General features: G+C 36.3%; 1 protein-coding gene across 1 annotated transcript in view; it reads left to right on the top strand.

Moving 5' to 3' along the window:
* Window positions 1-23,284, top strand: part of LOC137641274 (uncharacterized) — a gene marked incomplete at its 5' end in the record, with an annotated part of 145,611 nt that extends 122,327 nt beyond the window's left edge. Inside the window, 25 exon segments of the mRNA XM_068373702.1 lie at window positions 25-222; window positions 548-919; window positions 1,149-1,382; window positions 1,528-1,719; window positions 1,966-2,175; window positions 4,048-4,275; window positions 4,525-6,054; window positions 6,277-6,843; window positions 6,976-7,170; window positions 7,424-8,068; window positions 8,270-8,452; window positions 8,670-9,236; window positions 9,443-9,631; window positions 9,816-10,385; window positions 11,158-11,343; window positions 11,766-12,335; window positions 12,594-12,776; window positions 12,957-14,855; window positions 15,051-15,251; window positions 17,878-18,123; window positions 19,026-19,238; window positions 19,408-19,655; window positions 19,800-20,070; window positions 20,437-20,850; window positions 21,021-23,284. Of these exon segments, the coding sequence (XP_068229803.1) occupies window positions 25-222; window positions 548-919; window positions 1,149-1,382; window positions 1,528-1,719; window positions 1,966-2,175; window positions 4,048-4,275; window positions 4,525-6,054; window positions 6,277-6,843; window positions 6,976-7,170; window positions 7,424-8,068; window positions 8,270-8,452; window positions 8,670-9,236; window positions 9,443-9,631; window positions 9,816-10,385; window positions 11,158-11,343; window positions 11,766-12,335; window positions 12,594-12,776; window positions 12,957-14,855; window positions 15,051-15,251; window positions 17,878-18,123; window positions 19,026-19,238; window positions 19,408-19,655; window positions 19,800-20,070; window positions 20,437-20,850; window positions 21,021-21,256 (10,547 nt within the window).
* Between the last annotated feature and the right edge of the window lie 2,835 nt (window positions 23,285-26,119).

The following is a 26,119-nucleotide window of genomic DNA, read 5'->3' as shown; positions in this document are numbered from 1 at the left end:
AAAAACCTATTTACTCTTGAACAGTTCCTCAAGTTGAGCCAGAGTGTCGCCAGGATCCTGATTGCGCCATTAATCAAGCTTGTATCAATGAAATTTGTGTTGATCCTTGCTTGGTTGAAGATCCGTGCGGTCGCAGTGCTTTATGCAGAACCCAGCAGCATCGGCCGATCTGTTACTGCCCAGATGGTTGGGCTGGCAATCCACAGGTTGAATGCTTCAAACGTAAGTAGGCTTGCACATAATGTTGTTGGATTGTAAAACTGCATGTGTTAGTTTGGTGATGGGTTGGAATCTCATTGCAGATATTTCTAAATACAAGATGGTGACTCAAGAAAACACTTGTTACCGATGTTTTTGGAGAAACAACACATTATGCATAAGAAGGTGGATACTATGGTATAGGAGTGAAGTGGCCATCACAGGAAGGTATTAACTAGCTTCGCCGCATCTTAACCCTCTGCTTCTGGATATACTGCTAACCCCCTGCCTATAGATAGACTAACTCTCAGAAAGGTAAGACCAAATAATAATTCTGAAACTCTCTCAGCTGAATGTGTGAGGGATGAAGAGTGCCCCAGCGATAAGGCGTGTATCAACCAGAATTGTGTCGACCCATGTTCTTACAGTGGGCCAGCCTGTGGCCTCAATGCAAAGTGTCGACCAATCCTCCACCGAGCACAGTGCTACTGCCCACCAGGAATGCAAGGGAACCCAAGTGTTTCGTGTGTTAAGGTGGGATGTGTATCCAACGACGACTGTGCTGATGACAAAGCATGTGACCGTCTTAACCGTGTCTGTGTTCCTGTTTGTGAAACGACAACTTGTGGAGAGCAGGCAGAATGTGAAGCTGCCAATCACTTTGCCATGTGTGTATGTCCTCCACATCTTACTGGCAATGCATTTATACGGTGCTTCCAAGGTATGTATTAGCACTAGTCTATCAGTAGATTGAGAAATTTTTAGATTAGATAAGTTACAAAAGTCACAGGTTTAGGATTGAATAAAAAGAATCTTTCATTGTTATTAGTTTGTATAATATTTGATATAATCAGCCCAGCACTGAAGTATAATACAGTAGCATTGAAAATACTTACTATAAGCCTATAGGACAAAACCAGAAGATTAAGTAACATATTTTGTTTCCCCAGTTCAAGAACCACCAATAACAGAATCTCCAGTGGAACCAGAATGTCGTAAAGACCCTGACTGTCCATCTCAACACGCTTGCATAAACGCTTTTTGTCGAAATCCATGTGCCGAAAGTTCACCGTGCCTCCCATCCCAAGAGTGCCGTGTAATTGATGCGATACCATTAAGAACAATGGTTTGTGAATGTCCTCCAAATCAGATTCTGGTCAAGGATGGAATATGTATGACTCCAGGTAATACACCACTTTGTATGTGAGAGGCATAATAGTGATTTAATGTATGTTTTAGCTTAATAGCATTTCTAAACTTACCATGAAGATACATGCAGAATTAGTTTTAACGGAAATAGAACGCTTTATATCATATAATTCCTTACAGGTGTGGTTGAACCACAGTGTCTATATGATACTGATTGTAATGGCCATGAGTACTGTGGTGAGGGAACATGTATTCCTCTATGTAGAAAGCAACCCTGTGGGTTAAATGCCATATGTTCTGCACAAAACCACAATAGATATTGTGAATGTGCTCCATCCTACACTGGAGATCCTTATGTAGAATGCAAGAGAAGTAAGTGCTAATTCATCTCTGAACATTTAAATGTCTAAATTTTACAAGTTTTAAAGTTCTCATTTATTCCTAAATGTATATTATTTTATTTTGTAAAATACAAAGGCTTATACCTAACAGAGACCTTGGCCATCCTTGTATTAATTACCATTAATTATATATTAAATCTATTTATATTCAACATGTTTAGTTCCACTTTGAACCGCGAGTTGAATCATTAAAGAGGAGATTCCATTTCTTTTTTAGTGCCTCCAATCTCAGACATGCCACCACCAGATTGTACTACAGATGATGAATGCAGCGACTCTCAGTCCTGTGTGAATCAGAGATGTATTAATCCTTGTATCCTTGATGACCCATGTGCCCACAATGCTTTCTGTTATGCAAGAGAACACAGGCCAGTATGTCGCTGCCCTGAAGGATACATCGGGGATCCAGAAATTAATTGCACACCATGTGAGTATTATATAAATGTAACTCCTAATATAAAAAATATACTTAGGGCATTAAAACTTCAAAATAGACCTAATTATCAAGTCATAGGTATTTGGTGAAAAACATTTTACAATATAGTATATCAAGAAGACCTAAAGTACTGTAGTTATGAAATAGGGCTTAGTCTTGGGAAGACATTACCTAAACAAAACCTCAATGAGAATAATCTAGAAGAGCACAAATTAAAACTTCTAAAAGATTGTTATTGTTGGTAAAAAAAAAAAAGAATAATTCTAGTCATGCCTCACTTTATTTGGGTAGATCCAAAGATAAAACAAATTGTTCCTATATATACTTTGTTCCTAATGAGAGTATTATATATTGCCCTGATGCTAATAAAGATTTTTTTCTGAGTGAAAATGGTTTCTTTATGAAAACTTATAGTATTTTAATTTTAGAATTAAAAATAAGTTACACACTAATCGGAATTCTCAGTATTCTTTCTTAGTAAATTACGATAATACTGTAAACATACATAAAGAAACCCATATCACATTTTACTGTGTATAAATAACTACAATAGCATTAAGAGTCATGTCATACTAATATCTGGCCAAAAAAATCCAAACATATTAATAGTGAATAACACAAGAAATTAACATTTTTATTATATATATATAACTCAAATTTATCCTTTCACAAATATTTTTATTCTTTATTCTTTCAGGATATCTTTCTTTACTTATATGTGTACTGTATTGTAATTTTATAAATCATATTATTATTCATCTTTTTCAAACATCTGATGTCTTCATTTTGATATTTTCATATATATTCTGGCATGACTAGTTTGATGATTCATATTCCACCATCAATTGTTGAACACTATTTGTGTTTTACCATCATAATGGTTAGATTGGTATATGTATTTCATCTCGATGGTCTAATTAGAATTGTTTAAGAATTAGACCATGTAAGGTATAATCGTCATTAGCAAGTATGATGTAATGATTGCATTTATCAAATGAATTTTAATGCATTTGAAAGAATGTATCTTACTCTAATCAAAGGTTTGTAAGTGAAGACAACTATTTTCTTGGAATAAAATATTTAGGAATTTGGCACTTAAGATGGGTCATTTTGTGATGATTGATTAGAGGACTACTTTAATTTTTTTTTTTTTTATCAAACTTTAGTTATATTACAAACAAAGAGGAAGATTTTCACACTACCTTGTACATTACATCCAATTAATGTACAAAAACTTTCCATGCGGAAAAGCTAATAAAAAATAGTTCTGGACAATCCATAAGGAACAAAGCTCTACATTAATGGCATGTGTATTTTTATTAATATCATTTCTTTAAGAAAGTTATTTCAAGACAAGAAAATAATTGTTTCACTTACACCAATAGGAGTAGGATAAGGGACATTGGTTTAACAGGAAAAGTTTTTAACTTTTATATGCTTCTTTTTATCAAAATTGTCAGTTTAAAGATAAGATGAATGTTATCTTTTCATATCAAGGATATGAAAATGTTGCTCTTCAATCAACTTTGCAAAACAAACTTTTGTTTAACTGCATTTTAACATTATTAACTATTCATATAGCTTTTGTAACCAAAATTACTTTACATTTCTTGCCAATTATCAGCCACTTACCAACAAAATTATTAATTATTTCACTTTTTGTGCATATAGTTGTTTTAGAGGACAGACAGGCATTTTTCTGTGTAATTGTATATTTTGAACTAGATATTCTTTGCTCATAAACTAAAAATAATCTGTCAGAGATGAACACCATTTAACTTAGCTGTCCTTTGAACACTATTTGCCTTACAAGAACAATGCTAATTATTTTACTAACAAAAATGGATTTGTGCATATGTTTAGCATTGGGGCCAGGAGTGATTGGTGCCAATTGGACCATTGGTGGTACTGGTCAGGGCTGCCAATCTAATAATGACTGTGGCCCTGAACAATGGTGTCAAGGTAATAGATGCATTCATCCATGCCAAGATGCCTGTCCAATAACAGCCTTATGTAAGGTGCATAACCATCGCCCTCTGTGCTCCTGTCCACCCACTACCACTGGCAATCCCCAACATGCGTGCTATACAAGTAAGATTTTTGTCATCGCCATTGTTGCACTTCATAAAATTAATATATTAATAAGTAATTTCTTGGTTTTGCTATCATTTTTCTGTGAACTGCATTAATGTTTTGCATACATCTTGTCTTTGTAACCCAGAATGAGAATTTCACTTCACTGAAACATATTGTTTTTAACATCTACTCATTAATTAATTGTAATGAATGTTTATTATAGTAGCATATCCTTTTTCTTCCTAAAAATCTGTCACTTCATAGATGGGTGTGTAACAGACTTTGATTGTCCCTACACTGAAAAATGCTACAATGGAAACTGCCGTGATCCATGCACCACAGAATTTCCCTGTGCCCCACTTGCCAAGTGCTTGTCCATTAATCACAATGCAAGTTGCTCATGTCGCCCGGGATACACAGGCAACCCAACAACTTTATGTGAACCAATTGGATGTTCTTCCTCAAATGAGTGTGCAAATGATGAGGCTTGTTTTAGAGGTTCTTGTGTTAATCCATGTGTGATAAATTCACCATGTGGGTCAAGTGCTTCTTGTGATGTTCATCAGCACATCACCACCTGTACCTGTTTACCAGGTTATAATGGTGATCCATATGCTGCTTGTTTGCCTGCACCAACACCACAGTGTCAATCAGATTTTGACTGTAACCAGAACTTAGCATGTGTAGATGGTATATGCAAAGATTTGTGTTTGCACCTAAAGCCTTGTGGAAACAAAGCTGTGTGTCGAGTAATAGATATAAGTCAACATAGGACTGTTGTCTGTGAATGCCCACCAAATTATACAGGCAGTGCTTATGAAGAATGTATAAAAACTGATTCTCAAGAGCCAAGTTGTGAAGATGATGTAGATTGTCCAATATTCCAAGCATGTATTAATGGTAAATGCCAAAACCCTTGTGCTGATAATCCTTGTGGTGTAAATGCTGAATGTCTACCAATCAATCATCGCCCCATTTGTTCCTGTCCATCAGGTTATAAAGGAGATGGATTTAATACATGTTCTCCAATAGACTGCAGAGAAGATTCAGAATGCTATGATGACAGTGTGTGTTTGAATAATCAGTGTGTTGAAGCATGTTCTTTATCCAAGCCTTGTGGTCCTGGTGCTATATGTTCTGCATCTAAACATGCTACACAGTGCAAGTGTCAACCTGGATATTCAGGTGACCCATATGTATCTTGCACAACCATAGGATGCTCAGAAGATAAAAGTTGTCCATCCACACACGCCTGTTTTAATGGAAAGTGTGTTGACCTTTGTAAATTAAACAACCCTTGTAGTGCAACTCAGACATGTAGTGTAATCAATCATCAACCAGAGTGCACTTGTTCAACTGGCTTATCATTGGAAAATGGAATTTGTTTACCTAAATCACCTGGACCTAAGCCCAGCTGCACATCTGATCTTGACTGTGGGACTGGAGAAGGATGCATGGGTGGTAAATGTGAAAACCTGTGTGAGAAAAATCCATGTGGCCATCAGGCAACATGTAATGTGCAAAGTGGTCCTCTAGCTACTATAATATGCCAGTGTGGTCCTGGATTTATAGGAGATCCAATGAAAGAATGTATAGCAACACCATCCATATTACCAGGGTGCAGTTCTGTAAAAGATTGTCCATCATATGAAACATGTTTGGATGGTCAATGTGTGGATCCATGCAAATTATCTCCTTGTGCTAATGGAGCAATGTGTAGAACTGTTAGTCACCGTACTATATGCTCGTGCAATCCTGGAAGCCATGGTGACCCCTACACACTTTGTTCTCCAGGTAAGCTTTTTTTAATATTTGCAGTTGAATTTTAGTGTGAACTGATTTGAATTCTATTTCAAAATTTACTTTTTGCAGATTGTTCATGTACTGAGTGAAATAAGCATGTAAAATTAAAATTTATTGAAATTATAATCAAATATTATAATTAAATTTATAAAATATTAATTTACATAAATGTGAAAAAATAACGTTTGTAAAACCTCAAATTTCACTTTCCAGTTGGTTGTACTCAAAAGAGTGACTGTCCAGTTAAAGAGGCTTGTGTCAATGGCCGTTGCACAGATCCTTGTGCAGTAGGAAACCCCTGTGGCCAAGAGGCAAAGTGCATTTCTTCACCTAATGGTCCAGTTTGTGAATGCCCTGAAGGTTCTCAGGGGGATCCTTACGTAAAATGCCTGCCTACAGGCTGCACTGAAGACTCGCAATGCCCTAGTCATCAAGAATGCATTGAATCAAAGTGTCAAGACCCATGTCAATATTTGCAGTGTGTTGCCAATGCTGCCTGTGTTGTGAAAGATCATGAGGCAACATGCAAATGTCTTGAAGGCTTTATTGGTAATGCAGAACGTTATTGCTCACCACCATCCATTTCGGAGTGTAATATAGATCAGGAGTGCCCACCATTACAAGGATGTATTGATGGAAAATGTCAAGATCTTTGTAAGACTATCCATCCATGTGGCTCTGGGGCCATCTGTAAAATCTTGAACAATCAGCCTATGAAAGCCATGTCTTGCAGTTGCCCAGATGGATATAATGGAGACCCACAAATTTCTTGCACACCAAGTAAGTGATGTTATCTAACAAGTGTTGTGTTGACACCTCTAATAAATGATATATTTGTAACCTTTTCATTAAATTATTCTTATGTAATTCTTCCCATACTCATAAACATATATTTACTCTTCAAAAAAATAGGTAAGATCGATAAAGATGAAGACTGCCAGAGTGACATTGACTGTCCATTGCTGCTCTCCTGTGTATCTGGTAATTGTCAGAGTCCTTGCCCAGCTGGGTGTGGTACTGATGCCTATTGTTCAGTTATTGATCACCGTCCAGTGTGTCATTGCCCGCCTGGCTATGCAGGGGATCCGGAAGTTGGATGTTTCAAAGGTAAGCATACAGAAAGAAGTGCACTGTATTTGTACTGAATTTTTAAAGTAAAATTCAGAAATAAATTTTGAGACAAAGAAAACTGAGGTCAGAAGAGGAACCTGTAATTCTTTAATGAAGTTAGAAAGAGAAACCTGTTATTCTTTAATGAAGTCAGAAAGAGAACCTGTTATTTCTTAAAAATAACTATCCATTGCAGTACTGTACTTAAAATAATACAAATTAATGTTAATGACACTGAATTCTATTCCAGTTGACTGTGAGTCCGACAAAGACTGTCCTTCATCTAAAGTATGCAAGAAATTCTACTGTGAAGATCCATGTATCAAGGAAAACCCCTGTCCATCTAGTGCACAGTGTGTAACAGTGGACCATCGTCCACAGTGTCAATGTCCTCCTGGTACCTCTGGCAACCCAATAGTATCATGCAAGATCATGGAATGCACAGCTGATGCTGACTGCAGAAACTTTGAAGCATGTGTTAGGGGTGAATGTAATGATCCATGCATTTACTACAGCCCTTGTGCTGCAAATGGTGTTTGCAAAGTTACTAATCACAAGTATGAATGCAGTTGTCCTACAGGATTCCAAGGGGATCCTCAACATCACTGCTCCCTCCCTAAAGATCCAAGTGGATGTATCATAGATGAAGACTGCCCAATGACTCATGGCTGTATTTTGGAGTCTCTTGTTACACGCTACCATAGTAATGTATCAGCAGTCTATATTCGCCTTGATGATTCAGATTCTAAATCAGTTTGCCGAGACCTCTGTAAAGAGCATGAGCCATGTGGAGCAAATGCAATTTGCTCAGTTATAGATTCCAAGCCTCGAAAGTCCATGAGTTGTGCCTGTCCACCAGGATACCATGGCGATGCAAAAATTGAGTGTCGGGAAAGTAAGTAAAACCTCACTTTTCATTTCCAATATAGTTTATGTAACTGATAATGTATTTCCATCAGCAGACAAAAAGCCTTCTACTATACGATGTTATTAAAACTTATATATAAATATATGACATTCAAAGTTTTCATTGATATATTACCATCGGAATATTTAATAAATAAACTAAGTGTTTACTATATTCTGTTTCTTTCAGTACCATCACAAGGAGGTTGTGTAAAAGATACAGATTGCCTGTTCAGTGAGGCTTGTGTAAAAGGTGCATGTCGTGATCCTTGCAATTGTGGTATTAATGCGCAATGCCATGTTGTTAATCATCGCCCATTCTGCACTTGTGCTCCAGGACATACAGGCAACCCAGGCACTACATGTCACAGAGGTAAACATAACAATATCCTTGATAGCAATTAAATTTTCAGCATCTTATTCAAACCTTCAAAAATAACCAGTCAGTTCAAAAACAAACTTCTTATAAGTTGTATTATCAATATACTTTATCATTTTCTTACTGTTTTTGAAACTGGCATAAATGTCAGGAGTGTGTGGAGTTCTTACTTAATACTGACTTTATTTCTTTTATTTTCTTTTTTTTACAGTACAATGTGCAGATGACATTGATTGTCCTGGTAATAAGGCTTGTATCAACTTTGAATGTGTTGATCCTTGTGAATCTCCTACATCATCTTGTGCACCAACAGCAGCGTGTGTAGTGACAGAGCATAAAACACAATGTTTGTGTAAACAAGGAGATCATGGAAATCCAAATCTACAATGTTTACCGTTAGGATGCCGTAACAATAACGAGTGCCCTTCTAGTCATGCCTGTATAAATGAAGAGTGCAAAAACCCATGTGATTTGAGTATCTGTGGTGTTGGAGCATTATGCAATGTGATTAAAAATAATCAGACATGCACTTGTCCTGTGGGATACACAGGGGACCCTTATGTAGCATGTCGTCCGCAGTTAACTGCATGTGTAGTTGATCATGATTGTGGCATTGGTCTGGTCTGTATGCGAGGAGCATGTTTTGATCCTTGCAAGCAAGAAAAACCGTGTGCTTCTAATGCCATGTGTACAGTGCAAGAAACAAGGCCCATCAAATCTGTCACCTGTACTTGCCCTGCAGGTTTTACGGGTGATGCAAAAACCCAATGTCGGAAAAGTATGAGGATATTTTTCGTAAAGTTGCTATTTTCATGTTGTTATAATTGCATAACATCAACTCTTCCTAAGCTGTCTCATATATCATGATCATGCAATAACATTTACAACACTAATTCATATTTTACAGGTTCATTTTACTTAAAAATACAGTATACTATTTTTAAGTGCTGTATTCATGTTTACTAATATTATAATATTCTTTAGTAACACCCCCACCGGAGTCAACTTGTTCAAGGGATTCAGATTGTCCTGCAGCACTGGCATGTCTGCAAGGACAATGCCTTGACCCATGTTCATGTGGAGAGAATGCCGTTTGTAAGGTGACTAATCACCATCCAGTATGCTCATGCACGGCTGGATATCAAGGAGACCCATACTCTGCCTGCTATTCTAGTAAGACACAACATTCATAACAACTGACAACTCATTGCTCAATATCTAATATATAAGATTTGAATTCAGAAATTTTAGAAACAGTTTGGTATAGTATTAATCATTATCCTAACATATATTAATATCTCATTTACTTTTGAGTACAGAACTTTTTATATTTTATTATTTTTTTTTTTAAAAACAGGTGGTTGTCGAAGGGATTCGGATTGTCCACTAACAGACAAATGCCATAACCAAGTATGCACAGACCCTTGTTATATCAAGAATCCTTGTGCCCTAAGTGCAGAATGCTTTGTAACTAATCACGAGTCTAGGTGCCGTTGCGGCCCAGGGATACTGGGCGATCCATATGTAAAATGTGAAACGGTGCAATGCCTTGTAAATACAGACTGTTCACCTGATAAAGAATGTAGAGATAGGCAATGCATTGATCCCTGTCTGTACATTACTTGTGCTTCAGGTGCCAAGTGTTCTGCTATTGCTCACCAGGGTGTATGCAAGTGCCCTCCAGGGTACAAAGGAGATCCATCATTCAGATGTGAAATATCTGATGAGCCTGGTGATGAATGCTCTCAAGATAAAGACTGCCCTGGGGGTATGGCTTGTATTAATAACAGGTGCCAAGGCCTATGTACCACTGATCTATGTGGAAGTGATGCTAAGTGCAGAGTTGTAGAATCCCTTCCTTTCAAAGCAGCAGTATGTGAATGCTTACCTGGGTATCAAGGGGATGCCCACACTCAGTGCAGACCTAGTAAGAATAACCTACAGCATTAATATTTCTTACCTCAGACTTGTATTCAGTCAGTGACCTTGCCAATTTCTTAAAAATGTTTATCTCTAGTTTTTTTTTTAATACATCATGAATGCAGTCATGTAACTTTTCTACAATTATACTTTCAAAGTTAATCCTGAATATGTTTAAATTGTCATGGTGATAAAAAAAAGATAGGTCACTGACTGATCATAAAAATGTTGGGTATACTGTACTGCTCCTATATATAGCACAAAATAATCTCATATTTGCATCATGAGCAGCTTAATAATCAGACCAGAAAAAAACTGAAAGCAGTATCTATAGTAGATTTCAGTCTTAAACTTTGTTCATGGATTCTTTGAATTATTTATTCTCACGCAAGTTCAATTGAAAAATGGTGAATGTTTTCTTTTCAAAACATTACACCATTCATGCATGCTTGATTTTTCTTGAAAATTGGAAGGCTTTTGACTTTTAAAAAACCATTTGTGGACAATATACCCAACAAGTCTAAAAATTATCAATAACATTGTAAACATAGAATACTTATAATGCTACTTTCAAATTAATGATAAAAATAATATTTATTAAGTTTTTTTTTTCTTTTTATGTAAGACAATCTCCATTTACACCCCTTGCTCAATAGTAACAAAGCATTATTACTCTATTAATATTACATTACATTCCATAACACAGGCAGATAAATGATTAAGTTGGTCCTGTGGTTTAGTCCCCCGAATATACTGTTATATTATCAATAATATTTTAGTTCCAGTCACCGAGTCACACTGTGCACGTGATGCTGAATGTGCTATTGGTTTGGCATGTATTGACCGTCAGTGCCGTGATCCATGCGACTGTGGTGCCAACACACTTTGTAAGGTTGTTAACCACAGACCCATCTGTACCTGTGCCCCAGGTTATGAAGGCAACCCACAGATTGCTTGTACAGCTAGTAAGGGACTCTTCAACAATTTTTTTTTTTTTTAGTTTATCAGTTATTAACTCCAAAATACAAATCGTAATAAGTGTATGTTAAAAGTTAAAGTTATATTAAGGAATATTCATAATACCATACAATATCTCGTCTTGTGTTTTGGAGGTAATTGCTGGAAATTCATAATATAGTCATTCACAAATTCTTTCAGAAGATTACTAGGTCAAATTATCTCACCAATGGAAATAATAAATTAAATTAACCATTACTGTTTAACTGCATTTTAATTTGCTAGTTTTAACACTGCTTAGTTATAACATCATATTAATTATTGGGTGAAAAAACTTATTAATATTCCCTTTTGGTGTAATATCTTCATATTATTAGATATTGAACACACTTTACATAGTTCAGTAACACTTTTTTTTTCATTTTCATAGCTGGATGCACAAGCGATTCACAATGCCCAGATGACCGTTCATGCTACAATGGCAACTGTGTAAGCCCATGTCTTGTTGATAATCCTTGTGCACCAAATGCAGAGTGTCAGCCCATTGCCCATAAGGCAAGATGTTTCTGTCCATCAGGAACTAGAGGAGACCCACTCACTCAGTGCATAGTGATTGGCTGCTCTGCAAACAGGGATTGTCCACCAGACCGTATGTGCCTCAATGGTCGCTGCTTAGATCCTTGCATTTACAATAATACATGTGCATCAAATGCATTATGCAGAGGTATAGATCATGCTGTAGATTGCAGTTGCCCTCCTGGATTAGAAGGGGAGCCATCAATTGCTTGCATTGCAAAGCAAATACGTAATTGCCGTTCAGACTATGATTGTGAGGTTGGATTTGGCTGCATGGACGGTGAATGTCAAAAACCATGTGACATTCTTAAACCATGCAATGATCCAACTGTCTGTACTTTAGTAGACACACAGCCACTGAAGACTATGACATGTACTTGCCCTGATCATATGGTTGTTTCTCAGCAAGGAGAGTGTGTCAAATGTAAGCATTATTTTAATTTTAATACAGTATCTTCTTTTCAGTTAAATCAACATGCCAGTGAAGTGGAATTCTTTATTATTTTTGTACCTTCAAATTAGTATTAACTTCATTAACATCACACTATGTCATTATTTAACTAAAAAAAGAAACTTTAACATCTGGCCAGAATGAAATAACCAGTCCTAACTTTAAGTAACATCTCTTCCCTTAAAATTTTCTTATAAAAACATGTATTAATAGTCTTATTGCCATCCACAGTGGAATTGGTCTCAGGTTGCCGAGCTAACAGTGAATGCCTGAGTAATACATCCTGTGTGAATACCCACTGTGTTTCTCCTTGTAACTGTGGAGAAAATGCAGAATGTCAAGTGTTGAGACACCAACCTATTTGTTCCTGCCTTCCTGGATTTATTGGCAATCCTATCACAGGATGCTATAAAGGTGTGTGAAAATATATTTTATAACGATACTCGATTTTAAAAAGATTTTGTTTCCCTATGTTGACAATAAATTTTAAAGTCAAACCAATGTACTGTAATATACCTTTTTTTTTTTTTTTTTTTTTTTTTTTTTTTTTTTTTTTTTAAGGAAATCTTTTTAACAAATCCTTTCCCCTTACAGCTGGTTGTAGCGTTGATGAGGATTGTCCCCAAAGCAAGATGTGTTCCAACAGTGTTTGTGTTAATCCTTGCTTTGTTAGGGACCCATGCGACATAAGTGCTGAATGCTATCCAGAAATGCACAAAGCAAAATGTCGCTGCCCCCCTGGCCTTGAAGGAGATCCATTTGTACGCTGTGAAGTAATTGGCTGTCGCAGCAACTCTGATTGTCCCACGGATAAAGCTTGCATCAACCGCCAGTGTGTCGATCCTTGCCTTTACAACAATGAATGTGCACCAAATGCTGAGTGCTATGTCTTCAAACATACAACTGGCTGTTATTGCCCTACAAACCTACCTTATGGAGACCCTAGATTCATGTGTGAAGACAGGACCATTGAAGTTGAAGACCCTAAGCCTGAATGCCATGTTGACCCGGACTGTCCAAGCCAAAGAGCATGTATTGAAGAACGTTGTGTCAACCCTTGTCATATATTAAGTCCATGTGATCCATCAGCCGAATGCCAAGTAGTGGATTCTGTTCCAGTGAGAACTATGATTTGTGTATGTCCCGAAGGTTTTGTAATGACAGAAGAAGGTACTTGTAAGCTAGTTACAACAAGCCTTACTCCAGGTTGTATAGCTGATAGTGAATGCCCCTCAGAAGAAGCATGTATCAATCGCATGTGCCGCATCCCTTGTGACTGTGGACGTAATGCAGACTGCAGGATCATTAATCACCGTCCAGTTTGTACTTGTCAAGTTGGTTTCCAGGGTAATCCAGATATAGGTTGTTTCCCCATTGGATGCCAAGACGACAATGACTGTGAAGATAGTCAAGCTTGTTATGATGGTGTTTGTGCCAACCCATGCTTAGTAAATGACCCTTGTTCAAGAAATGCTGAATGTTATGCACAGCAACATAGGGCATTCTGTCGTTGTCCATCAGGCTTACAGGGTAATGGTTATGAAGAATGTATTATCATTGGATGTAGAGCTAACTCAGATTGTCCTATTGACCGTGGATGCATCAATACCCAGTGTGTAGATCGATGTATATATGAAAATCCCTGTTCTCCATCTTCAGAGTGTCTCAATATCAATCATGAAGCCCAATGTCGCTGCCCAGTTGGGACAAGTGGAGACCCTAGGACTCGATGTGACCCTATTCCTGAGCCTGAATGTCGTGTTGATGGAGACTGTCCGAGTCAGCATGCTTGTATTAATGAAATCTGTGTAAATCCCTGCAAAGTTTTGGATCCTTGCCATGAAAGTGCCACATGCAGTGTTATAGATACATTACCACTCCGCACTATGCTTTGTATTTGTTCAGATGGCATGGCAACAGTAGAAGACGGAAGATGTCAATATGTAATTCACCCACCTATTTGCGAATCAGATCCACAATGTCCATCAGACAGGGCTTGTTTCAATGGCTTTTGCAAGGACCCATGCCAGTGTGGTGCAAATGCAAATTGTGAGATTGTAGAACATCATCCTGTTTGTTCATGTAAGAGAGGATATGAAGGGGACCCTGAAATTCGATGCTATGAAATAGGATGCTACAGCAATGAAGACTGCCCGCCTACACATAGCTGTCGTAATGGACAGTGTGCTCCAGTTTGTGGTCCAGATAATGAACCTTGTGGAGAAGAAGCTATTTGTCAAGGGGTCAACCATGAAGCAGTCTGTTTTTGTCCACCAGGATCCGGAGGTAATCCTCGCACTCAGTGTGTTGCCATTGGTTGTGTGGCTGATGACTCATGTCCAAACGACAGGAGTTGCATAAATCAGCGATGTGTGAGTCCATGCTCTTTCGACCCTTGTGAAGAACCTGCAACTTGTCGAGTACTTGATCATTCTGCAGAGTGCCCATGTCCACCTGGTTTCAATGGTACCAGAAATAATGGCTGTGAAAAGAGTAAGTACTGAATTGTAAATTTATCTAAGATTAATTAATTCTCCAAGTTGACTTGTGGTTGTAAGTTTATTTTTCTAATTTAATATTGTAATAAAAATTATTATAAAGATAGCATAATTTTCCATGATAGTATGTCAAGCTGTATCAAATGAGATTTCATTCATGTAAAAATTAATGTCCCATTTCCTTTTTCAGTTATCATTGGATGTAGATCTGATGGAGATTGTCCCAGTAAAACTGCTTGCATTAATGGTAAATGTATTAACCCATGTGATGAATTAGAACCATGTGGAGAAAATGCCGAATGCAGAGTCATTGACACAATCCCTATTAGAACAATTGCTTGTGAATGCCTTCCAGGCTACCAAGGAGATGCTGCTGAAAAATGTGTCCTAAGTAAGATTTAACTCTTTTTATTATTGTATTTGCATTTTGTGCTTATTTGCTGCTTCAGAAGTAAAAATTTCATTGCTTATACTTATACTTTGATTTGCGATTGTTGATAATGTTTGAATGTTGCTACTTCTATCCAGCTTCAGTGTATTAATATTGCTTGAACGCTACGACCTCTTAATACTTGAAAAGTCGTAAAAATGTTTGAAAGTTATTACGTACTTATGCAGTGCTGTACTGCAAAAACATTAACATTGCTTGATTGTAACAGCTGCCAATTATTCTGCTTCAAAAGTTTTAACACAGCCAGATTTTTACAAGTATGCTACTCATTGCACTAACAATGCTATGCAATTATTATTAGACTTACATGACCAATTTCCTATTGAAACTATGCTTATTTTCACGTGTAATAGGAGCCTATATTCAGTATTACATCTAGAATTAAACTAACTTGAAAATTTCATTAAAGAAGTATACACTTGTGAATATAGTACTGTAATTAAGGAACAATATTTTGATTATTTTTAAGGCATTCATGAATAAAATAAAATATTACATTTAGAGTCAGTGATGAAAAACATTGGTATTAATATACTTCTTTCATGAAATGTGTACTGTAACAGGCAAATTGGTAATGTTAGCTGTAAAACTATACCTTTTATATATATTTCCCCTAGTATTTGTAATTCAATTTAACAGTAAATCTAACTTTATTTGCAATTAACCTTCAAATAACCTTATTAGTTTGCCTGTCAGTATGTAATGTATGCTATACAGTATATGCTATTTGATGTTCCCAACAAATTCATCTGCTTTTTTTGTTTACATTGATAAGTCAATCATACTGTATATATAACTAACAATGCATACTTGTATGTTGACATTTGGCAGATGTGTGGGTGTGTGTGGCATACTGTTTGTTATGCAGCACAGTGCCTTATTTTTGTAGGAAAAGGTACAATTAGTAATGAATGTGTACTTTATAGATCACATTGCAACCAGCAGTGCACGCTTCCTCTGTAATGTGCGCTGAACCAAAAAAAACTACAAGACATAAAGACAGAAGCACTTACTGGTGATGAACTACAGCAATTGAAAATGTCTATGGGTTGTGCTTTCAAGTATGATAGGAACTAAATTTAGATATTGACTTTCACAATTGAAAATTACCAGCAAAATTTTCCAACAATTACTGTATTACAGTAAATAATTAAAACTTACAGCCAAAACGATATCTTTGGATTTAAGATTTAGGGGAAGTTGCTTGATTTTTTAATATCAATGGCTAGAAGCATATGGACTTCAAAAGTCACGTTGACAGGGAAATGGAATTATTCTCAAAACTACTGGACATTGTTAATAGCTTCTGTAAAATTCACCTAATGCTGTTTTATAGTCTAAGTCATTTAGAAGTTTAGACTATTTATATTATTTACCTAATGCATTATCATTGGTTTCTTTATCGTACAGAAATTTCGCCTTATTGGAGGTATTGTACAGTATATGGTTTGTATTGTGTAAAACTATAGGTCTTGGATATTTACTTGATGTAAGTTTGTTCTACAAAATAATGTTTAATATCCTTTTATTTTCATATTTGCATAAAACGTTTGTAACTGCACATAGCACATATTATTTCAAATTGTAATTTTAATTTGCAAAATTTTCCTCATAGTAATCATTTAAATTGTTTCAAACTTTTCTCATAATAATAATTTACATTATCCTAAATTTTCTTAAATGTTAATGTAGAAAAGTTTTCATCGAACTCTTTAATAGTCAATTTCATATTTTGATAAATAGGGTACACTGCACAGCTATGTATTTTTTTTTTTTTTAAATAAAACCAAGGTTTTAGCTGAAAACAGAATGCATTTACATTCTTAAACATTTATGATTTTAATATTTAAGACTTCTTATGAAATTAAACCTCAGCATTAATGTTCTTATAAAAAAATTTCCAGTTACAAGTTTCAATTCTTAACAAGAAATACAATTTCATGTACTTTCCAATAATAAATCATAATTACAAATCATTATTACTAGACTGTAGACTAAAATTGACTTTAGGACAGGCCATGTTATGTAATTTTGCTTTGTCATGTGCTTTTATATATGGTTAGTAACTAATTATGTTATTCTCGTTTCAGGAATTATATTTTGCATGGTGCATGATGGGATTGGTTAAGGGTTCATTGTATACCGTGATTTCATTTGTAATGTAGTGCAAACAATAATTTTCACTGATTAGATATGTTTTACAATTCATATGATATTTTAATTACAGAGCATATTGTTTTATTTTCAAGATAATTTATCTAATTCTTATCATAAAAATTAGTTTTTAAAAATTTCTAAATATCACCTATTTACATTATATAACTCACAGGATGCATTTTTCAACATAGAGTAGAGTAACTTTGAAATAAAAGCTTTAAAAATATTCTTCCTTGTTAACTATCAATACTTGCAGTTTATTTTTAAAATGTTCCATCAAGTAATTGTTATTTATTGATGCTTGGAATTTTTTTCAATAACATAGGTGACCCATATCAAACAAACATGGTCAAATATAAGGGCATTTTTCTTGCTGTTTTAACAAAAACTTTAACCTTCTTTGAAACAGCTCCAGTTTGCCCATTCGAAAAAGGCTTCATCTTAGATGAAGAGGATCGTTGTGTTTGCCCTGCTGATCGTCAGTTCTATGTTGATGAAAACGATAACTGTGCAAGGTGTCCTGTAGAAGTTGGCTTTGTAATGACAGAAGATGGAAGATGCATTTGTGATCCCGACAGGGGTTATATTCCAACACGTATTGGAACATGTGACTGCCCCCCAAATTTAACTAAGGATGGCAATGGGAACTGCATTGGTAAATAAACTTGCTACATTACTGCATAAATTAACCTTATATATTACCTTGGTAGGTATTTTTAGCTATAATATTTAAAAACACTTACTGTACATTATTTGTACAAACAAAAAATAGAGTACAGTACTGTACCTTGTTGTATACTCCCCGTAGCTCTCTTATGCCAGCGTACTGTGTGTAGCACAGCCCTAAATGTTGTCAGTAGTGTCACGCCACCTCCAACCTGCAATGATTTTTTTCCATTTAATTTTCAATTGTAATCTCTTTTTTAAGTCTGAATAGCTGTACCTCAGCTTTTATTTTGATACTCCAAATATTGAGTCCAATTTTTAAAAGACTTTGTGCTAACCCTTGGCTTCTGAAAATTTGACTATAGGGTAGTTAGATTGCTGCATAACCAAAATAATTTAATTTATAGACTAAAAATTAAAGAACTTACAAACCAAGTCATTATCATCATCAAATGTATATATATATATATATATATATATATATATATATATATATATATATATATATATATATATATATATATATATATAGATAGATAGATAGATAGATAGTGATATATACAGTAGATACTATACTGTATACAGTATAGATATATTGATATATAAAGATATTAAATATATAGAGATACTGTATATAGAGATATATAGATACTGTACTGTATATAGATATATAAAGATATATAAATATATAGAGATATATATTACATTTCAAATAATACATGTATAATTCAAATAATGCAATGTAAAATGGAGCATGGTTATACAGATTAAAATTCTGTAATTCTGTTAACTGAAATACAGTAGCAAAACTTTCCCTATCTTTGTGGCAGCTGGATAATAAATAAGAAATTAAAATCTAACACAATTCTTGTTTTGATTTTTTCTTTTTAGCAATAGTGACAACTGAGGTACCAGTTACTCCAGGCTGCACTGTAGATGAAGAATGTGACATTGATAAAGCCTGTGTAAAAGGTTCCTGTGTTCCACCCTGTGGATTTGACCCTTGTGCCAAATATGCAACCTGCATTAATGCTAATCATAAAGCAATATGCAACTGTATATCCGGATACTTGGGAGATCCATACCAGAAAGATGATGGCTGCAGTAAGTATATTTTCCAAATAAGAAAACTTTTCTGAACATAGTTGATTTCAGCTTGTTATTAGTATTTACAGCTATTAAATGTTTGAAATACCTTCAAAAGAAGCATGATTAATTCCTTATTTAAAGATATTCGTCCTACAGAACTTAAAATTTTTGTTTATCACAACAGAGCCAACATTTGCAAGAACGGACTTCCCTCGACCAGATATGTTAGTAAACTGCTTGGCTGATGGTGTTCAAGTTGATATAAATGTTCCAGCAGATGAAAATAGAAATGGTAGTGAGCACAAATTTAATGGTATCATGTATGTAAAGGGCTATTCTAAAAATCAAGAATGCAGAAAGGTTCTCACAAATGAAACGGGAACGATTGACTTCAAGGTCAAATTCAATACATGTGGCCTTATTCATGAGAATGTGAGCATCCCCTTTTACTTTTTATACACTGTTTTCCAAACCCTTCTTATATGCTGCATACAGATTTTATGTGACAGTTTTATACATTTTAACTTGCAAACAAACCTTCCATGAGAGTTAGTTATATAATTTTCTCTTTTACAGGGTTTGGCTAGATTCATCTTGGTTCTTCAGAAACATCCAAAATTGCTGACCTATAAGGCACAAGCTTATCATGTAAAGTGTACTTACAACACAGGTGAAAAGACCATTTCTATTGGTTTTAATGTATCCATGTTAACAACAGCTGGAACAATAGCAAATACAGGTCCCCCACCAACTTGCCTTATGCAGATTACAGATCCTTCCGGAGGTAGCATAGACAAAGCTGAAATTGGTGATTTACTCATGCTTCGTGTTTTAGTCACACCTTCCGGTAAGTACTCAAATGTTAAATGCATGCAATTTCAATTATCCTACTGTTAACATTAAGATAATAATATTTTCCTTCCATTCTACAGTAAAATGATGCCCTGGATAATTAAAATACAGTATACATAATATTCTAATTATAAACTAACCAACATTTTCAATAGCCTTTTTTTATTTAAAAGTTGTTCACTGAACATTTATCAAGTGTTAAGTACTGCCTATTGAAGTCTTTTATTACTGGAACTAGTTATCAATACATTTAAACACTCGTCTTGTTTTTTATTATTAGCAAAGCTTACTATACTTAACAGGTATAAGCATTTTTTCCTTCCACTCCACTAAAATAATGCCAAATAAAATATAATTTCAGACATTTATGGAGGATTTGCTCGAAGCTGTGTTGCTTTGACAGCAAATTCTGAAGGAGAAGACAACGAGTACATTGTCACAGATGAAAATGGCTGTGCTACAGATCCTAGTATCTTTGGGGAATGGGAACAAGAGCAGGGTGACAGTAAAGCTCTTGTTGCCCTATTTAATGCTTTCAAATTCCCATCATCCAATTCAATTCGATTCCAATGTAATGTAAGAGTCTGCTTTGGACGCTGTCACCCTGTCAACTGCAATGGATATGATGCATTTGGCAAGAGACGCCGAAGACAAGCACTTGACTCTCCTGCATTCCAAGAATTATCGTATGATGGTCAATTAAAGGAGATTCAAGTCAGTTCTCAAGCCATCCTCACACTCGAGACCAAATTAGAAAGATATACACAGCCTAAAGGTAAGCAGAATATGCCTAGCAGATAGATTTCCAATAGATACGTCAATTGTATGGAAATTCCTATTAACATTGAAATGTAACATTATTCTTGTACATTAGGACTAGAGCTCAAATCAAATATTACCTGTATTGCCATTGTACTTTGTATTGATGCTGCTTTGTATTTTCAGAGCCAGAACCAAGAGTTGATGAGGTCTGTGTCAGCAAGTGGGGCTTCATCATCGCTCTAATCATTACTGCTCTCTTAGCATTAGTCGCTGTTGCAGTGGCTGTTTCCTGCTGGCTCATGGCTTACAGACGAAAACCTAAACATGCTGGACCTCTTCCTCATCCTTCAGAGTTCCCAAACCCTCTATTTACAACACCTGAGCCTTTGGCAGAGCCATCTCCAGACTACCTTTCTTAGGGAATGGGAATGTAAAAGAACAGGCTGTGATGTACACGTGTGATTCTTCATTTTCCTGTTTAATAAGGAAACCTTACAGCCTTCTATACTATTACTGGAGTTAAAAAAAAAGAGAAGTCTTAATTAATGAGACTAAAGACAGTTCGTTGTATGTCATTTAAATGTGACTCATTACAAGATTATGATTTTTTCTATGTATCAAGAAAGAGAATCTTGAATTAAGTGCCTGTGACCCCTCATGTAGCTTTTGAAGTCCTTTCCTATAAATATTGTCCTAAGTTCAGCAGAAACCACGGGATGGATTTCAACTACAAGAGGTTGAACAAGGTTTCTTAAACCGATTATAGAAAAAATAGACTTATTCGTGAATTGTGTTATATTTTTGTACAAAGTTATTTCCAGTTCTATCTACAGTAAATGTAAATCACCGCTCTGCTGTACAAGCTGATGCGGTGCTCTGGGCATCATTGCAGGATGGCATAGCAGTAGGCTGATGTCCACCAACTGAATGACTGAAAAATCTCAGCTGTTGTTTGTTGGAGTTAATAAGTAAACTCATTTTACTAAATATGATTTATCCCAAAGAATTTTTTATTTTATATTTTTAGTATTGATTAGATAAGATTGATTTAGGATAATTTCAAATAAAAACATAGGTGCTCATGGACAAGTCGCTGTTGTGTCCAACCTCTCCCAAGTGTCAAATGTAAAGTGGCAAGCTTTCTTTGGTTCACTTACTAATGTAGCGAGTCTGAACTTCTGAGAAAGATGTACTTTCTTGCTTCTTTAGTAAAACAACACAGTTGCTCACCACATTACAAATGTATAAAGCTGGATTGCCATGGCGGCTATGGGGAGTCACGTTGGTTATACAGTTACCGTATGGAAATACAACTGCAGTGGTAATTTTAGAGTAGAGGTTTTATTGAAGTTGATATTAGAAGTGCACAAAGTGTGACCTCCCCCTATCTACTTGGCAACTCCAATATAGATGGTTAATGAAATGCGTTAATTTATAAATGTGCACATAGATGATAGAACTTAAAGTCAAAGAACTTTATTGTATGTCGAGACACCTCTGGGTGGCCAGCGAACCACAACTTTTGTATACTTCCCTCACATATTTGGTATCATCATGACAGTATAGTAAAATTCAATCTAGAGCTTTGCTTTGCGAACACACTTGCTACATAATACAGTATTTTAACGGAAGCTAACAACACATTCAAGTCATATACAAAACTTTTGCCTTAAACAGATCCTACCAGCTACTTTCTACTTTTATCACATTGAGAAACTTGTACTCTTAGGGAGTAAGCAATTGTTGTTTCATGTTAAGTTTGCGGCCCTCAGTTTTTAAACTATTTTGCCAGGTCAAGTCTACTGACAGACAGGCCAATAAACCGATTACAAGTCATGCATGAAATAAAAGAATTTCGATGCTTGTTTAGATTTTATCTAGGAAAAAATTGTGATATTTCCTTAAGTTTAGTTGTAGAAAAGCAATGTTGTAATCATTCACTATAATAACAATCTTGCCTGATTTGTCTCTCAAGAATAAAAAAAATCTGCTCTAACCAAACATCAAAGGCAAGCCAAACTTTCTATCTAACTTGGTTAACAAGACTGACTTTAACAGAGGCATATTTCCTTTTTTTTCACTTGTTATAGCCCCACAATACTGTGATTTTACGCACAAGTTGCGTTGCTTTAATGCTGATATGCCTTTGTTTGACTCAAGGGAATCTTAGGAATTTCATTATAAAAAAAATCTGGTGATGGGTTTTAGGTTCCATCTTTCTCTTATCCTGTTAGAATCCAATACAAAGATATCTCCGTGATTTAGGATCAAAATATAGTAAGGTGTCAGGTGCTATACTTTTCTTCTAGTGGCTTGCCTTATGTCATCTCTTTCAACACCTGGTAATAATCATTATAACTTTTCTTTGCTTCAATCACATGTTAATGTCTCAATTTGTAACATAATAATTGATTTTCCAAATAAAGGATTACGGAATAATAATAAAATTCTTTTAATTTGAGCAATCCCTATAATACGTACTTGTCCTATACTCCTCATTTACTATACATCTAAATGTGTCAGATCAATTTCCAGATACTTCTGAAAAGAGAATAAGTTCATCCTAGCTGTCTACGGATACTGAAAAACCCTTAGGATAAGAACAAAAATTAAGCTGAGTTTCATAATAGGAATCACTATGATTTGGTACATGAAAACGGATTTTGAGCGAAGCGAAAAATCTATTTTTGGGTGAGATGGCCATGTCGTCCTGATGGAAGTTCCTATAGGGTAGCTTCCTTGGGTATATTACAACTACGGCGATATTCCCAGAGAATTTACCTTAAGGTACCCAGAATTCTAACTCCTGGAGCGAATATCCCTAATAAAAGAACCAGGGATATCGCGAAATATCAGAGGACGTATTCTTGACACGCCACTTGGCAATCTGCACCCCGAACAGAGATAACACTTCGAAGGGGTCAATTGGCAAGAAAACGAAAACGAGAAAGAAAAGGAGAGCCTCTCGCAAGGTATCTCTCCTCTCCCGTTTCGTAAGCGTGCATTGCTCCGCTCACGGCGCCATCTGTATTCCTTGTAGCGATACACGAGGTGCTACAGATACTGTATGTAGGGAGGGGACCTACAGCCCTTTCATAGAAAGGGAAGGGCGGGTCCATCAGGACGACATGGCCATCTCACCTAAAAATAGATTTTTCGCTTCGCTCAAAATCCGTTTTTTGGGCTCAAGCCATGTCGTCCTGATGGAAGTATACCAGAGCATTACTGTATCTGTGGATTCTCAAAACGTGCCGTACTCCCCGAAGGTATTTCCCCGGTCGACTAGACCTAGAGACCTAAGATGTTACCGTTATACATCTTTTCAACTAACCATAAACCATGTTAGTGCTTCCTGCCCCCTACAGGGGAGAGTCCTACTAGACTCTGGAAAAGTCTCGAAGAGTACATATACCTATGTATGAATAACAGACAAGCCAATATAGTGGTCTCACCCTATATCATGTAAAGCATAGTTTGTAAAGAACCACTGCGTCAATATGAAATATCGACCAGTTCTCCGTTCAATACTGTATTGGACAGAGGTTTATATCCGAGTAGGAGGAAACTTGCATATCCGCCACCGTCCCCTTAGGGCATGGAGTCCTCCCGCTAAGGGAAAGCATAAACCAATGCAAAAATTGCTTGCATAAAGGAACAATCTATTAGAATTATCCCAGATAAATATACATAGTAAGAATGCTCAATTATTACCAATAAATTGACACAGGTGAAGGAGACGCAAGGTTCGCAAGAACTAGTTTATTGACAAACAATAAATAAAACAGGTTAACAACAATTATATATATATATATATATATATAAGAGGAGGATAACCAAAAAAAAAAAATAAGCATAAGCATGATAGTAAACAGAAACTTGTTTATCTGAAAGAAAAAACATTAGCGCCACTTTTAACATACCGAGGTATCAAAGTTGTAAAAGTCTGTATTACTGATCAGTCACATTAGCGTTAGAAACGCTCGGCACACATGTCTGCACTTATGCTAGGTTCACGTTTGAAAGTGGAACAGTCAACGTGGGCAACCCGGTGCCCTCACACTTAGTTTGTAGAACAGTATGTAACTACACACTCACCCTGGAATTAATCGTCCCAATTAAATCCACTGTTCCTCGCAGAGTTAAAAAGCAGGGTTAACGACGCAACCCACTGCTACCACAGACCTCTTTAGTTGCTCCACTTGCTTCGCATAGTGACGAAAGAACACTCTGGAAGACTTCCAGACAGTGTATGAACGAAGATGTTCAAAATCCATACAATTAAAGAAATTTAAGGATGAGGCAACTTTCCTCGGATCGTGACCTGCGGGTGTACTGTCAGGATCCGCTCTGCGAATAAAATATGTGATTTTCGCCCTGAGTTGTTTCAGTGATAAATTTGAGCCTGATGTTTCTCCCCTGAATAGTTGACCACCCTTGAAGTCTGAAGTTCTACGAAGATAGACCTTTAGGCATTCTACTGGGCATAGAGATGCATCTTCTTTCAGAGGGCAGATTCTCCAGGGACCCCACCTGTTGGTGGGTAACTCGTTCTTGGCGAGAAACGTAGGATCCGGAAACAGGTTCAGTTCTCCCCCATCCAAGAACTGAACACGACCCTCCTCTCTCGAGAGGGCTACAATTTCACTAACCCTGGCCCCGGACGCGAGTGCAAATAGGAAAATAACTTTTTGGGTCAAATCCTTTAACGCACACTCCTCATTGTTCAACAGTGAAGCGAAATGAAGAACTTTATCTAAAGACCATGAAATGGGCTTTGGAGGTGCTGAAGGTCTGAGCCTAGCACAGGCTTTCGGAATTTTATTAAAAATCTCGTTAGCGAGGTCGACCTGAAAGGCATATAGAATGGGTCTTGTCAAAGCAGATTTACACGTTGAAATCGTGTTAGCTGCCAACCCTTGACCATGGAGGTGGATGAAGAAAGATAAGCAGAAGTCCGTCGAGATCTCCTGCGGATTCTTCGCCTTGACAAAGGCCACCCATTTTCTCCAAGATGACTCATACTGCCTTCTAGTAGATTTGCACTTATATTCCTCTAGGAAGTCTATGCTGTCTTTCGAAATCCCGAAACGCTTTCTCACCGCTAGGGAGAGAAAATCATGAGCTGCAGGGTCCGGGTTTTCTGTAATGAAGCACAGACAGTCGACTTCTGGACTCGCTGGGTCAGAACTGGATCTGGTAGCGGTAGAAACTTCAGCTATAGTTCCAATGCCAGAGGGAACCACACGCTGTTCGGCCACTTGTGAGCCACTATTGCCGCTACT

This window comes from Palaemon carinicauda, chromosome 5 (genome assembly GCF_036898095.1).
Source record: "Palaemon carinicauda isolate YSFRI2023 chromosome 5, ASM3689809v2, whole genome shotgun sequence".
NCBI classification, from domain to species: domain Eukaryota; kingdom Metazoa; phylum Arthropoda; class Malacostraca; order Decapoda; family Palaemonidae; genus Palaemon; species Palaemon carinicauda.
The sequence above is the reverse complement of the archived record's forward strand: the minus strand, read 5'-3'. Positions and strand labels throughout refer to the sequence as shown.